Source organism: Thamnophis elegans, chromosome 3 (assembly GCF_009769535.1).
Source record: "Thamnophis elegans isolate rThaEle1 chromosome 3, rThaEle1.pri, whole genome shotgun sequence".
In the NCBI taxonomy this organism is placed as follows: domain Eukaryota; kingdom Metazoa; phylum Chordata; class Lepidosauria; order Squamata; family Colubridae; genus Thamnophis; species Thamnophis elegans.
In genome coordinates this window covers 139,418,908-139,431,845 of record NC_045543.1, presented here as the reverse complement: position 1 = coordinate 139,431,845, position 12,938 = coordinate 139,418,908, and the positions used below count along the sequence as shown (strand labels likewise).

The 12,938-nt window shown below is 44.2% G+C and overlaps 1 protein-coding gene across 2 annotated transcripts in view; it reads right to left on the bottom strand.

Annotated features, from left to right (window-relative positions):
• Nucleotides 1-12,938, bottom strand: part of DYM (dymeclin) — a 266,534-nt gene that overhangs the window by 197,904 nt on the left and 55,692 nt on the right. For both annotated transcript variants that reach the window (XM_032213699.1, XM_032213700.1), the window contains exons 4-6: nt 9,818-9,870; nt 7,597-7,690; nt 5,711-5,844 (exon numbers count right to left, since the gene is read on the bottom strand). In XM_032213699.1, coding sequence (XP_032069590.1) covers nt 5,711-5,844; nt 7,597-7,690; nt 9,818-9,870 — 281 coding nt within the window. The remainder of the gene's footprint in view (nt 1-5,710; nt 5,845-7,596; nt 7,691-9,817; nt 9,871-12,938) is intronic.

The following is a 12,938-nucleotide window of genomic DNA, read 5'->3' as shown; positions in this document are numbered from 1 at the left end:
GTTCGACAGTTTAGCAGAGTTAAATTAGCTGTTTAGCAGAGTGATGGCATTCAAACTGTCCTTGTGTCGTGTTGTTCTGGTGTGCAGTGCCCTATAGCGTCGTTTTGAGGGTAGAGAGTTGAAACAATTTATGTCCAGGATGTGAGGGGTCTGTAGACATTTTCGCAGCCCTCTTTTTGACTCATGCCGTATACAAGATACAGAAAACAACCAGTGGAATGGCTTGCCTTCAGAAATTCTGTGTTCTCCATCACTCCCTCTCTTTTAGAAGAGGCAGGACAGCCACTTGTCTGGAATGGTATAGGACAGTGTTTCTCAACCTTGGCAACTTGAAGATGTCCGGACTTCAACTCCCAGAATTTCCCAGCCAGCATTCGCTGGCTGGGGAATTCTGGGAGTTGAAGTCCGGACATCTTCAAGTTGCCAAGGTTGAGAAACACTGGTATAGGACCTTCTGCTTAAGCAGGGGGTTGGACTAGATGACCTCCAAGGTCCCTCCCAACTCTGTTACTCTATTACTCTGCTCATCACAAACTACAGTATAACCAGGTGAATGATCGTTAGTTAACTTTTTGTAAGATGAATGCAAATGAAGAAAAGGAAAATATATCTTGCTGGGAAAAAAAAATGACTGCCATTCAGAAATAAATTAAGTTCTAGGTTTCCTTTGGTCAAAAGCGAGGCCGAAGCATCAGAAAGTTAAAGACGGCCAACTGTTGGCCGACTGAGATGCAATTAGCAATTCTTTCAGCTTAGCCCTTCCGCACAGAATTATCGGAATTGCACAGCTGACAAAATAAGCCCTGGAAAATGCCTTTCTCTCCGACCCAGTCATTAAGCTAAAGCCTAAAAATCCAATTGCTTTCATTTGTCTGCTTCACTGCATCCCAAAACAACCAGATCCTGGGTCCCCCCCCCCCTCTTTTACATTTTGGTTTCTCAGGAAACATCTCAAGCTTCCTTTGTACCTACAAATGTTTACAAACTTTTTGGGAAGCTTTTCAGGGCAATAGAGTTTACAGGATTATGTCCCAGCACAAAGGGAAGGTTATACGCCATCATTTTCCGAGCTTCGCCATTCGTCCCGAATAGAGGAAATTATTCCAATTTTATAGAAGGGTAAACTAAAACAGGAAACAATCGACTGGCAGAAGATCAGAGTGCAGCAGAGATCACACTGAAGAGGAATTCCAATTTCCTGGCTTCTGGATCCTGCTCCAAACCAATAAGACCACACACAAGCAGCTTCTTTCACTTTTTCTTTTCAAAGTTTGTTTGTTAAACGAGGGGGGGAAAAAATAATAATTGGCACTTTACTTCAACAAACTTAGCACTGGATGTTTTGCTGCTTTGAATAACAGGAACAATTCTTTAAAGCATTTGTCCCAAAGGTGCTTTTTTTTTTTTTTTCAAGAAGCAACTGAATTTTCCTGTTTTTTCTTTGAAGACGTTTCGTTTCTCATGCTTCTTCAGCTCTGACTGGATGGTGGGGAATGGAAGAGCTGGAGAAGCTTCAGGGATGAGAAGCGAAAGGTCTTCGAAGAAAAAGAAGAAAGTCTCTTGAAAAAGCACCTTTGGGACAATCATGGCCTCTATGAGCCAAGGTGGCGCAGTGGTTAAATGCAGCACTGCAGGCTACTTCGGCTGGCTGCAGTTCTGCAGTTCGGCTGTTCAAATCTCACCGGCTCAGGGTTGACTCAGCCTTCCATCCTTCCGAGGTGGGTAAAATAAGGACCCGGATTGTTGTTGGGGGCAATATGCTGACTCTGTAAACCGTTTAGAGAGGGCTGAAAGCCCTATGAAGCGGTATATAAGTCTAACTGCTATTGCTATTGCTACTGGATGACTGAGAATCTCCATAGGCATCTCACCAAGTGTTTACTGGTCTGGAACAAAATAATATTAAGTATTTCTTAATAATTGGGGAAGGGTTTATTGACTCTCTCCTGTCCCCCGATTGGAACTAAGAGATGGGGTAAAGAAAAACAATTACAGGTAGTCCTCGACTTATGATCACGACAGAGCCCAACATTTCTGTGGCTAAGCAAGACAGTGGTTAAGTGAGCTTTGCTCCATTTAAAAATCTTTCTTGCCACAGTTGTTAAGCGAATCACTGCAGTTGTCAAGTTAAGTAACCTGGTTGTTAAGTGAATCTGGCTTCCGCCCTTGACTTTGCTTGTCGCAAAGGGTCATCCCTGCGACCGTCATAAATATGAACCAGTTGCCAAGCATCTGGATCTTGATCATGTGACCATGAGGATGCGGCAAGGATGGTGAGAAAAATGGAAGACTGCTATCATGTCGCCCCTCGTTCTCCTTTTCATTAAACTAAAAAGGTAAAGTTTCCCCTCGCACATATGTGCTAGTTGTTTACGACTCTATGGGGCGGTGCTCATCTCCGTCTCAAAGCCGAAGAGCCAGCACTGTCTGAAGACGTCTACGTGGTCATGTGGCTGGCATGATTAAACACTGAAGGTGCACAGAACGCTGTTACCCTCCCATCAAAGGTGGTCCCTACTCTTCTATTTTCATTTTTACATGCTTTCAAACTGCTAGGTTGGCAGAAGCTGGGACAAGTAATGGGAGCTCACTCTGTTACGCGGTGCTAGGGATTCGAACTGCTGACCTTTCTGATTGACAAGCACAGCGTCTTAGCCACTGAGCCACCACCTCCCTTCATTAAACTAGACATACCCAATTCCTGCAACCGTTCTTCCTACGTTTTAGCCTCCAGTCTCCTACTCATATTCATTGCTCTTTTCTGCACGCTTTCTAGAGTCTTAACATCTTTTTCTATATCATGGCAACCAAACTGGACACAATATTTCAAGTGTGGTCTTCCCAAGACATTATTAAGTGATAATACTTAACCAAATCTTGATTCTATCCTGTTAATGCAGCCTAGAACTGTGTTGGCTTTTTTGGCAGCTGCTGCACACTGCTGGCTCATATTTAAGCAATTGTCCATTAGGATTCCAAGATCCCTCTCAGAGTTACTACCCTGTTTCCCCAAAAATAAGACCTCCCCAGATAATTAGCCCAATTGGCCTTTTGAGCGCATGCGCTATAATGAACCCTCCTCCCAAAATAAGCCCTCCTTGAAAATATTATAACACAGCCGCAGCCGTGAGGTGACCACGCTCGCCTCCTCCTGCACCTCAAAAATAATAAGACCTCCCTGAAAATAAGGCCAAGCACTTATTTGGGGGGAGGTCAAAAGAAAATAAGACCCTGTCTTATTTTTGGAGAAACATGGTACTATTCAGCCATTATTGTATTACTGTTGTGAGGACAGCAAGAGTTGAGCTATAATGGAGATAAATTATACTTCATTCTTTGTACTTAACAGTTGTATGCAGAAATGTGGGTACCCCAGTCAAATTATATATTTCAAAGAACCTTAATAAAAGTTAACATAATATTTGATATATACTACAAAGTTAAATGTATTTCTTTGCAAGCTTGCATGCCATTTATAATGAGCCACGGTGATGCAATGGTTAGAGTGCAATAATGCAGGTTACTTCTGCTGCCTGCCGGCTGCCTGCAGTTTAGCAGATTGAATCTCACCAGGCTCAAGGTTGACTCAGCCTTCCATCCTTCCAAGTACCCAGATTGCTGGAGGCAATAGCTGACTCTGTAAACCGCTAGGAGAGGGCTCTAAAGCACTGTGAAGCGGTATATAAGTCTAAGGACTGTTGCAGGTGTTCACAGACTCAGACATAGTGTCTCTGCCAGATGCAGACATTTCAACACCCTCATGTAAGTGGGGATGCACGCACATGCACACTTCCACAGCCCGGTTCCAAACAACTCAAAGCCTGATAGTGGGTGGAAGCCTGGGGATGAGGTCCCCTCTTCTGATTCAACCCCCTGCTCAAGCAGAAAGCCCTACACCAGGGGTGTCAAACTCAAGGCTCGGGGGACAGATGTGGCCTGCGGGGTGCTTAAATCTGCCCCGCCCTGGAAACAGCAAAGGACTGGCCTGCAGTGCCTCTGCCAGTGAAAATGGAGCTCCGGAGGGCCACAGGCAGCGCTTCTGAGCTCCGTTTTTGCTGGCAGAGTATTGCAGGAGGACATGACAGCTGAAAACAAAGCTCGGGAGCCTGTTTTTGCTGGCAGAGTGCTCGGGCCACCGAAAGTCACCTCCAACAGGAGAGATGTCAAGCTGGCCAGCCCCCCCCTGGCCACGCCCACTCTCTCCCCCCAAAGTCAAACACAACCCTGATGTGGCCCTCAATGAAATAGAGATTGACACCTCTGCCCTAAAGCATTTCTGACAAACAGGTGTCCAAACCCTTCATCGAAACCCGCCGTGTTGGAATACCCACAACTTCTGAAGTCAAATTGTTCTGGTAATTAATTGTCCTCACTGTCAGGAAATTTCTCCTTTGCTCTAGGTAGCTTCTCTCCTTGATTAGCCGCTTCTTGTCCTGCCTTCAGGTGCTTTGGAGAATAGGTTGGCCCCCTCTTCTTTGGGGCACTGATATTAAGGGGTTTTTGTGGCAGCCAAGCTTTTTCAGATCAGTGTTTTGCTGCAAATACCAAACATCTGTTCCGTTTCAATTTCTTCATCTCTCAAGGGACCCTGAAACATTCATTCTGACCAAGGATGCCTCAACTTTTGCATACAACTCAACCTATATATATATAAATCTATATATATATAAATGGCTGTATGTGTGTGTGCACGTTCCACCATAACTCTGGAACACCTCAAGCATTTTCAACCAAACCTAGTACACAGATGACTTACTCTCTGGGGAAAAAATACTGTGGGGGTAAGACACCCCTGACAGCCTTCGGGGGTGTGAGTTCTGTTAAGATACAGCCTGTTGTGCCTTAAAATGGCTTCTACTGTACAGCACAGTGGAGTTGCCATGGTAACAGCTTCACAGTACTCCACAGGGGGGCTCCCTCTGCTAAGGGGGAAAACCCAACATTAGAAATTACGTTTCTGGAGGCACAGGGAAAACATTTTTAACTAATTTAATTGTCGCCGAAACCAGGGCTCAGGGAGACGTTGCTCTTGCCGTCGCCTCTTCAGGAATTGCAGCGATGTTCATGGAAGGAGGGACGACAGCCCATTTCCGCACTTACATTGCTACTTGACCTCGTCATTCCTGTCTAATACAGGATTGGGATAAATACCGAATATTTCAGAATATAAAACGCACCGGTGTATAAAACGCAATAAGATTTCGAAGAGGTAAGAAAAAAAAGTTCTTGCCTTCCCTCAGCCCCCAGCAGCACTCTGTAGGCTTCAACAGGGCTGGGGTAAGGCAAAAAAGCCTCCATTTTTCACCCGTTTTTCACAAACCCGGGGGCATTTTTGCCTTACCCCAGCCCTGCTGAAGCCTGCAGAGTGCTCCTGGGGGCTGAGGAAAGGCAAAAAGGCCTCCATTTTTTGCAAAAATGGGATGTGGGGGCAGGGTTTAGTGAGCCCCAAAAATGGCTGTATTTGGTGTAAAAGACGCACCAACATTTCCACGCTCTTTTTTGGGGGGGGGAGGTGCGTCTTACATTCCAAAAAATACAGTAAATACTCAGGCAACACCGACTTATCAGCTACTTTCGGATAAAATGATATCCGAATGATGTATTGTGAAAGGCCAAGCAGGAAGCGTAAGAACAGACGTTCTGCAGAACGATAAAACCTTTCGGCCAAGGTGTGATGCCATTTGTTTTGTTGGAATAATTAAGGATTTACCGTAAGAGCCTGGGGTTTTTTCCTCATAGGTGAAATGAAGCTGCAGTTCCTCTTCTGACATCTGGCAGATCAACACTTTCAGCAGGCAGCAGATGATGAACAGGGCGTTCTGAGCCTGCCAGATGAAGAGGTGGCTGGAAGAGAAAACAGGAGAGTTTCAAGAGCCTGTATACACCAAACCTATAGGAAGAAAATAACTTTCAAGATGCAGGCAGTCCACGACTTACAAACCGTTCATTCATCCAAAATTACAACGGCACCAAACAAAAGTGACATGTGGCCATTTTTCAGGCTTACGACCATTGCAGCAAACCCCAGTCAGGTGATCAAAATTCAGAGGCTCAGCAACTGGCTTCTTTTTATGATGGCTGCAGTTGCCCTGAGGCCGTGACCTTCCGACAAGCGAAGTCAATGGGGAAACCAGATTCAGCTTACAATCATGTTATTAAGAACGGGCAAGAAATGTCATAATATGGGACAAAACTCACTTAATAGCTCTCTCGTTTAGCAACAGAAATGCTGGGCTCAATTGAGTTTGTAAGTCAAGCACTATCTGCATTCGTTACGATACATTTGTGACATTAAATGCTCATTTATTCTCTCTATCTATCCATCCATCATTGGGTGGGTTCCGGCAGTCACCACTGCTGGTTTGCTCGTGGCTGCGCCGTGCGCACATGCGCAGTGTAATAAAAATTGCTCTGCGCATGCGCAGAAGCAAAAAACAAGATGGCAGCACCTATGGGAACCAGTTCAGGGGCGTGGCAGGCCTGGGTCGCTGCCGGTTCCAGCAACCCAGGCCGCCAAACCACTCCTGGTTCGGCCGAACTGATCCGAACTGGTAGGAACCCATCACTGCTATCCATCCATCCATCATTATCTATCATCTCTTTCTCACACACACACACATATACACATCTGCCTGCCTGCTGCCTGCCTGCCTGTCTATCATCTATCTATCTATCTATCTATCTATCTATCTATCTATCTATCTATCTATCTATCTATCTATCTATCATCCATCTATCTATCTATCTATCTATCTATCTATCTATCTATCTATCTATCTATCTATCTATCTATTTTTGTTCATTTGTTTGTTTATATCACAACTTAATATTTTTATATATAACTCAAGGTGATGAAAGTATCAAATATTCTTTTTCCCTATTTTTCCCAAAACAACAACAACCTTGTGAGGTGGCTTGGGCTGAGAGAGAGCAACTGGCCCAAAGTCGGGCAGTTCTTTTCACGTTCTCAAGCAGATCTCAGTAGGTCAGTGGAGCAGATTTATTCCATAAAATTAGGAAGGCACATGGGCAAAAAATGAGATATGTCTAACACTGATCTGAACAAGATCCTCAAATCTTGCCTTCTGCGTGTGTCGATTCCCCAGGTTCTAAGTCTTGGGCTCTCCCCTTAACTCTTTCCAGCCCATCAACAAAGTTGCCCTTTGGAAGACTGCTACCACGCCTGCCAAGTTTACAATCAGGCTTTTCCTGCTGTGACAAATAAAGATTTCCACCTCAGCAGCTTTGATCCTTATGGATAACACCCAATTTATTTAAAAAAAGGGAATTGGGGGGGATACCTATTTTGCCTTTCTTGGTTTTAGAAAATGTTACCACTAAGTCAATGGATATGCTACAGTTTTTGTGTGTTGCCTGTCACAAAACAGGAGGAAACATGATCATTACCTCCAAGCCATTTTGATGGAAATGTTTACTAAGGACTCTGAGCTCAGACTTCATAAAATACTATTAGCTGTGCCCCTGAAGCAATCAGCCAGCACCCTCAGTAGCAACTATGTGAATTTCAACCAGGGTTGGGTTTGGTATTTGTGTTTTGAAGTGACAAAAAATTAGCAAGTAACGTCAAACACTTACTTCTGACATTCTGCTGAAATTTTTAATTCTTTGGTTCTGGAAAGGAAGACTTTAATCAGTGAGGCAAGGTTTCCTGTCCGAGGATTATTCTCCACTAGAAAAAAGAGCAGGAAAAGTTAGGTAATGTTTCAGATTCTACAATGATTACATAGAATGGAATAGAATAACAGAGTTAGAAGGGACCTTGGAGGTCTTCTAGTCCAACACTGCTTAGGCAGGAAACCCTACATCACTTCAGGCAAATGGTTATCCAACATCTTAAAAACTTCCAATGTTGGAGCATTTACAACTTCTGGAGGCAAGTTGTTTCACTGATTAATTGTTTCTAACTGTCAGGAAATTTCTCCTTAGTTCTAAGTTGCTTCCCTCCTTCATTAGTTTCCACCCATTGTTCTACCCTTAGATGCCTTGGAGAATAGCTGACTCCCTCTTCTTTGGGGCAGCCCCTGAGATATTGGAACACTGCTATCATGTCTCCCCTGGTCCTTCTTTTCATTAAACTAGACATGCCCAGTTCCTGCAACCATTCTCTACATATTTTAGTCTCCAGTCCTCTAATCACCAATCAGTGCTCAGTTCTAAATTGCTTCTCTCCTTGATTAGTTTCCACCCATTGCTTCTTGTTCTACTCTCAGAATAGTTTGACTCCCTCTTCATTGTGGCAGCCCCTGAGATATTGGAACACTGCTATCATGTCTCCCCTGGTCCTTCTTTTCATTAAACTAGACATGCCCAGTTCCTGCAACCATTCTCTACATATTTTAGTCTCCAGTCCTCTAATCATCTTTGTTGCTCTTCTCTGCACTCTTTCTAGAGTCTCCACATCTTTTCTACATCATGGTGACCAAAACTGAATGCAGTATTCGAAGTGTGGCCTTACCAAGGCATTATAAAGTGGTATTAACACTTCACGTGATCTTGAGTCTATCCTTCTCTTTATGCAGCCTACATCTAGTTCAAACATGAAGTTTGCAAGCCTATGTCCTCTTACCAGGGCCTTACACTCAAATTTAACGAAGAATGCGCCTCTTTCTTTGTAAATTTGTTCAGCATATTTACTGAGCTGGTATGCTCAGCCGGGCACACCAGGAGATGTTTAGCCATCAGAGAAGCCTCAAGACGCCACATCTCAAACAGAGGAGACAATATGCTTGGGGGAAAAGGAAAACTCAAGATGTCCCCAAAGGTGCTTTTTCTAAAGGCAACTGGGCTTCCTTTGTTTTTCCCTGAGGACATTTCGCTGCTTCTCATCCGAGGAGCTACTTCAATTCTGAACGGAGCTGAACAGTTCTGAACTGAAGAAGCTGCTTGGATGAGAAGTCAAACACCTTCAAGGAGAAACAAAGGAAGCCCAGTTGCCTTTGGAAAAAGCACCCTTAGGTGACCTGGATGACTGAGAATTTCCAGAGGAAGTTCAAGATGGAGCTCTTGATAGTAACCCTCTTGTTTCCCATGTCTAATTCTTAACATTTCAAACAGTTTCATAAAGTTTTGACCAAGTCACAGATCTCAAAAATTACTGATCTGAATCAATATACTGTGGCAGAGTTTGGAAAGCCAATTATTTTGTTCACGTTCAGGGGGGAATTTCAGACAGGATCAAAATGCAGCGTTTTGAAGAAGGATTCTGACATCCCATTTACCAAGCAAGTATCATGTTCCATTTCTGCTTTCACCTCCTACACATATTATCTTCTGAATAAATGCATTAAAATCCTTTTTTCTTTTAAAGAGGGAGAAGGAAAAACAAACCTGTGCCACTAGAACTTCATGTAACTGCACCCAAGCCACTTCCTGTGATATCATGCAATGCAAAGCAAAAACTTGTGAAAACGTTGGGCTCCAATCAGACATGCGGGTACAATATGACTATTTCGAGCCCTTAAAACGAAGTGTGTTTCTTTTTAAAAAAATAAATAAAACTCGTGCACAGGCTGCAGATGGGAGATATTAAATGCATCACAAATACAAAGGGATGCTGTAGAGCAGTGGTTCCCAAACTTGGCAACTTTAAGATTTGTGGACTTCAACTCCTAGAATTCTCCAGCCAGCAGAGCTGGCTGGAGAATTCTAGGAGTTGAAGTCCACAAGTCTTAAAGTTGCCAAGTTTGGGAACCACTGCTGTAGAGAAGAAGAGCGATTGGCTAGGGAAGCCAATGCACAGCAAGGGAAGAAAAATTAAAAGATGGGAAGAAAAGCTCGGCTGGCTGCAGCGTCATACCTAAAGACTTGCAGACGGACGCAGAAGCTTCGTCCAAAAGTTTTAACTCGGCGCTGAAAACAAAAGGAAAAAAAATATGTTTATTAGAGCGGACGCCGTTGAGTTTGAGCTAATTCATCATCCATCACACAGAGCGAGGTTTCAATAAAGGAGAAAAGTTGTAGCTCAAGGTTGAAATGAGGAGCCAAACAACCGACTTGGAAGGGACCTTGGAGGTCTTCTGATAGAATTCTTTATTGGCCAAGCGTAATTAGACACACAAGGAATTTGTTTCCGGTGTATAAGCTCTCTAATTCAATACAGGTAATCCTCAACTACAACCACATTTGATCCCAAAATGTCTGTTGTTAAGGGAGACACTGGTTAAGTAAGTTTTGCCCCGTTTTACGACCTTTCGTGCCACCGTTGCTAAGTGAATCGCTGCCACTGAAGCTAGTAACATGGTTCTTAAGTGAATCTGGCTTCTCCGTTGATTTTGCTTGTCAGAAGGTTGCAAAAGGGGATCAAATAACCTGGGGACGCGGCAATGGTCATAAGTATGAACCAGTTGCCAAATATCCTAAGTTTTGATCACTTGAATCATGGGGCTGCTACAAAGGTGTGAAAAATGGTCATAAGTCACTTTTTTCAGTGTCGTTGCTAAGTGAGAGAGTTGGGTCAGTTGCCGGGCATCTGAATTTTGATCATAAGGATGCGGCCAAAGTCAGTGGGAATCCAGATTCATTTAACAACCGTGGCATTAATTTAAAACAACTGCACCGATTCCCTTAACCCCTGTGGCAAGAAAGGTCATAAAATGGGGCAGCACTCACTTAACGAATGTTTTTGTAAGCTGAGGACTGCCTGCATTAGGACACATTTTAGACATGAGGAATAACAATTTATTCAGTATCACGCTGACCATGTTTAAAGTGAATGAAAAACTCATTGCAAGCTAGGCAGAAGACCAAGAGAAGGGGACTTCTGTAGCTCAGGGCTGCTCTTTTGAGCTTGGATGTTTACTTACCTACATATCATTATCCAACTAGGTAGCTTCAGCTAGCACTGATGATGTTACCTAGTGGGGTAACAAAACATCTGCAAGAAAATACCCCCCCTCCCCGCTCACAGAGCACTCCACAGCAGAACCGGGAGGCCCTCACAACAGTCACTCGTGCCCTTGTGACCTCAAGACTGGACTACTGCAATGTGCTCTACATGGGGCAGCCCTTGAAGAGCATTCGGAGACTTCAGCTTGTCCAGAATGCAGCCGCGCGAGCGATTGTGGGTGCACCTCGGTACACCCACGTTACACCTATCCTCCGCGAGCTGCACTGGTTACCGATTGGTCTTCGGATACGCTTCAAGGCGCTAGTCGTCACTTATAAAGCCCTTCATGGTATTGGACCTGGGTACTTGAGAGACCGCCTGCTGCCAATTACCTCCAATAGACTGATTAGATCCCACAGATTAGGCCTCCTCCGAATTCCATCCACTGGCCAATGCCGACTGGCGACCAGCCGGAGGAGGGCCTTCTCTGTGGCTGCTCCAACCCTCTGGAACGAACTCCCCGTGGAGATTCGGACCCTCACCACCCTCCAGGCTTTCCGCAACCTGGCTGTTCTGACAGGCCTGGGGCTGATGAGTTCCTGTCCCCGCTCAAATGGTGTGCCTGTTGAGTTGTTTTTAAAATTGTGGTATTGTTTGTCTATGTCTTTTTTTCCCTATTTGTATCCCCTAACCCCCTGACTTGGGTTGTGAGCCACCCTGAGTCCCTTCTGGGAAAAGGGCGGCATAGAAATATAATAAATTCAATTCAATTCAGAAGAACGGCCGATATCATTAACTTAACCACCATAATTGTTTGAGCTTTTTCCTGGTTTTGCCCATTTCAACACTGTTCAAAAGACTGACGGATTGAGTTGATTCATCCCACAGGTACATCAAGGTTTTATTGTGAAGAGTTGGTTTAAAGGCTGTCATCCTTGTGGCTCGATAAAGCTATTTAATACAGAAATACCAGTGTGGCTAAAAGTACGGTTCGTTTGACCAAAAATCACTGCTTTGATGTTGCTTGTTGTTTTCAGGATTTTGCAAGTTTGCAATAAATTACTCTTATCGGGGGGGAAAAATGCAGAAAGGTTTTCATGAGAGCAACGTGCTAAGGAATAACGGTTGCTTTAGATTCTATCTTGAAAGCAATGAAGAACACTCTCCCACAAAAGAAAAAAAAATGCAAAAACTGACCCTAAAACACAGTTGTTGTGGCCCGCCTCCGGCCAGGGGAGCTGAAAGCAGATTCGGACAGTGAGGAGTTTGGGGAGGAACATGGGCCAGTCCTGGAGTCTGGGGGAGGCTCTGATGAGGGCTCTGTGTCGGAGGCAGAGAGGGGGCCAGAGCCGTCTGACAGTTATCAGCTGCCTTCAGAGTCAGACATCAGTGAGGCAGACGAACAGCTGGAGCGTGTTCCCAGTGTGCGCATGCGCAGAGTTGCCAGACGAAGGAAACAGCTAAAGAACAGGGGTCGACTTGGGAGTAAGGCCACAGGTGGACGATGAATGGCCTCTCCCAGAGGAAATAAAAGAGGGGCGAAAGGGGAGTGGAGTTTGCAGGAGACCATTAGTTTGCTTAATTGGTTTGTGACTCTCCGAGACTCCTTGCCAAGTTTTGCAGCTCTCCAGGCCAGATAAGGTCTGTGACTGTAAATCCTCCCTTAAAAGACTTTGCTGGATGCGACTAAGCAGAATTCACAGTAAATTAATAAAAGGGTTTTTTGTCGGGACCAGGAGTTTGCTTCATGCTCTTGGGAAGCCTCGGTCAGAAAAACAGTATCAAATAACAGAAAGATGTTTTACTAACATCTAAACACACAGTAAACTTCTGCAAACAACTATATCTCATTATTTGTCTTCGATGCATAGTTATGTGATAAATCATGAGTATGGTCACCATAAAAATACATTCCTCATAGTCATAAGTTACAACACTTAGTGATAGTCATAGGATACTAAATACCCAATCAACATAAATCATACTAGGAAACTTAGCAAACCAATGTAAATCGCAAAGATACAAGCAGCTAAGTTACAGTCATTAAGTAGTGGAGGAGATAGGTAATAGGAAAGATGGAAAGAATTATCTT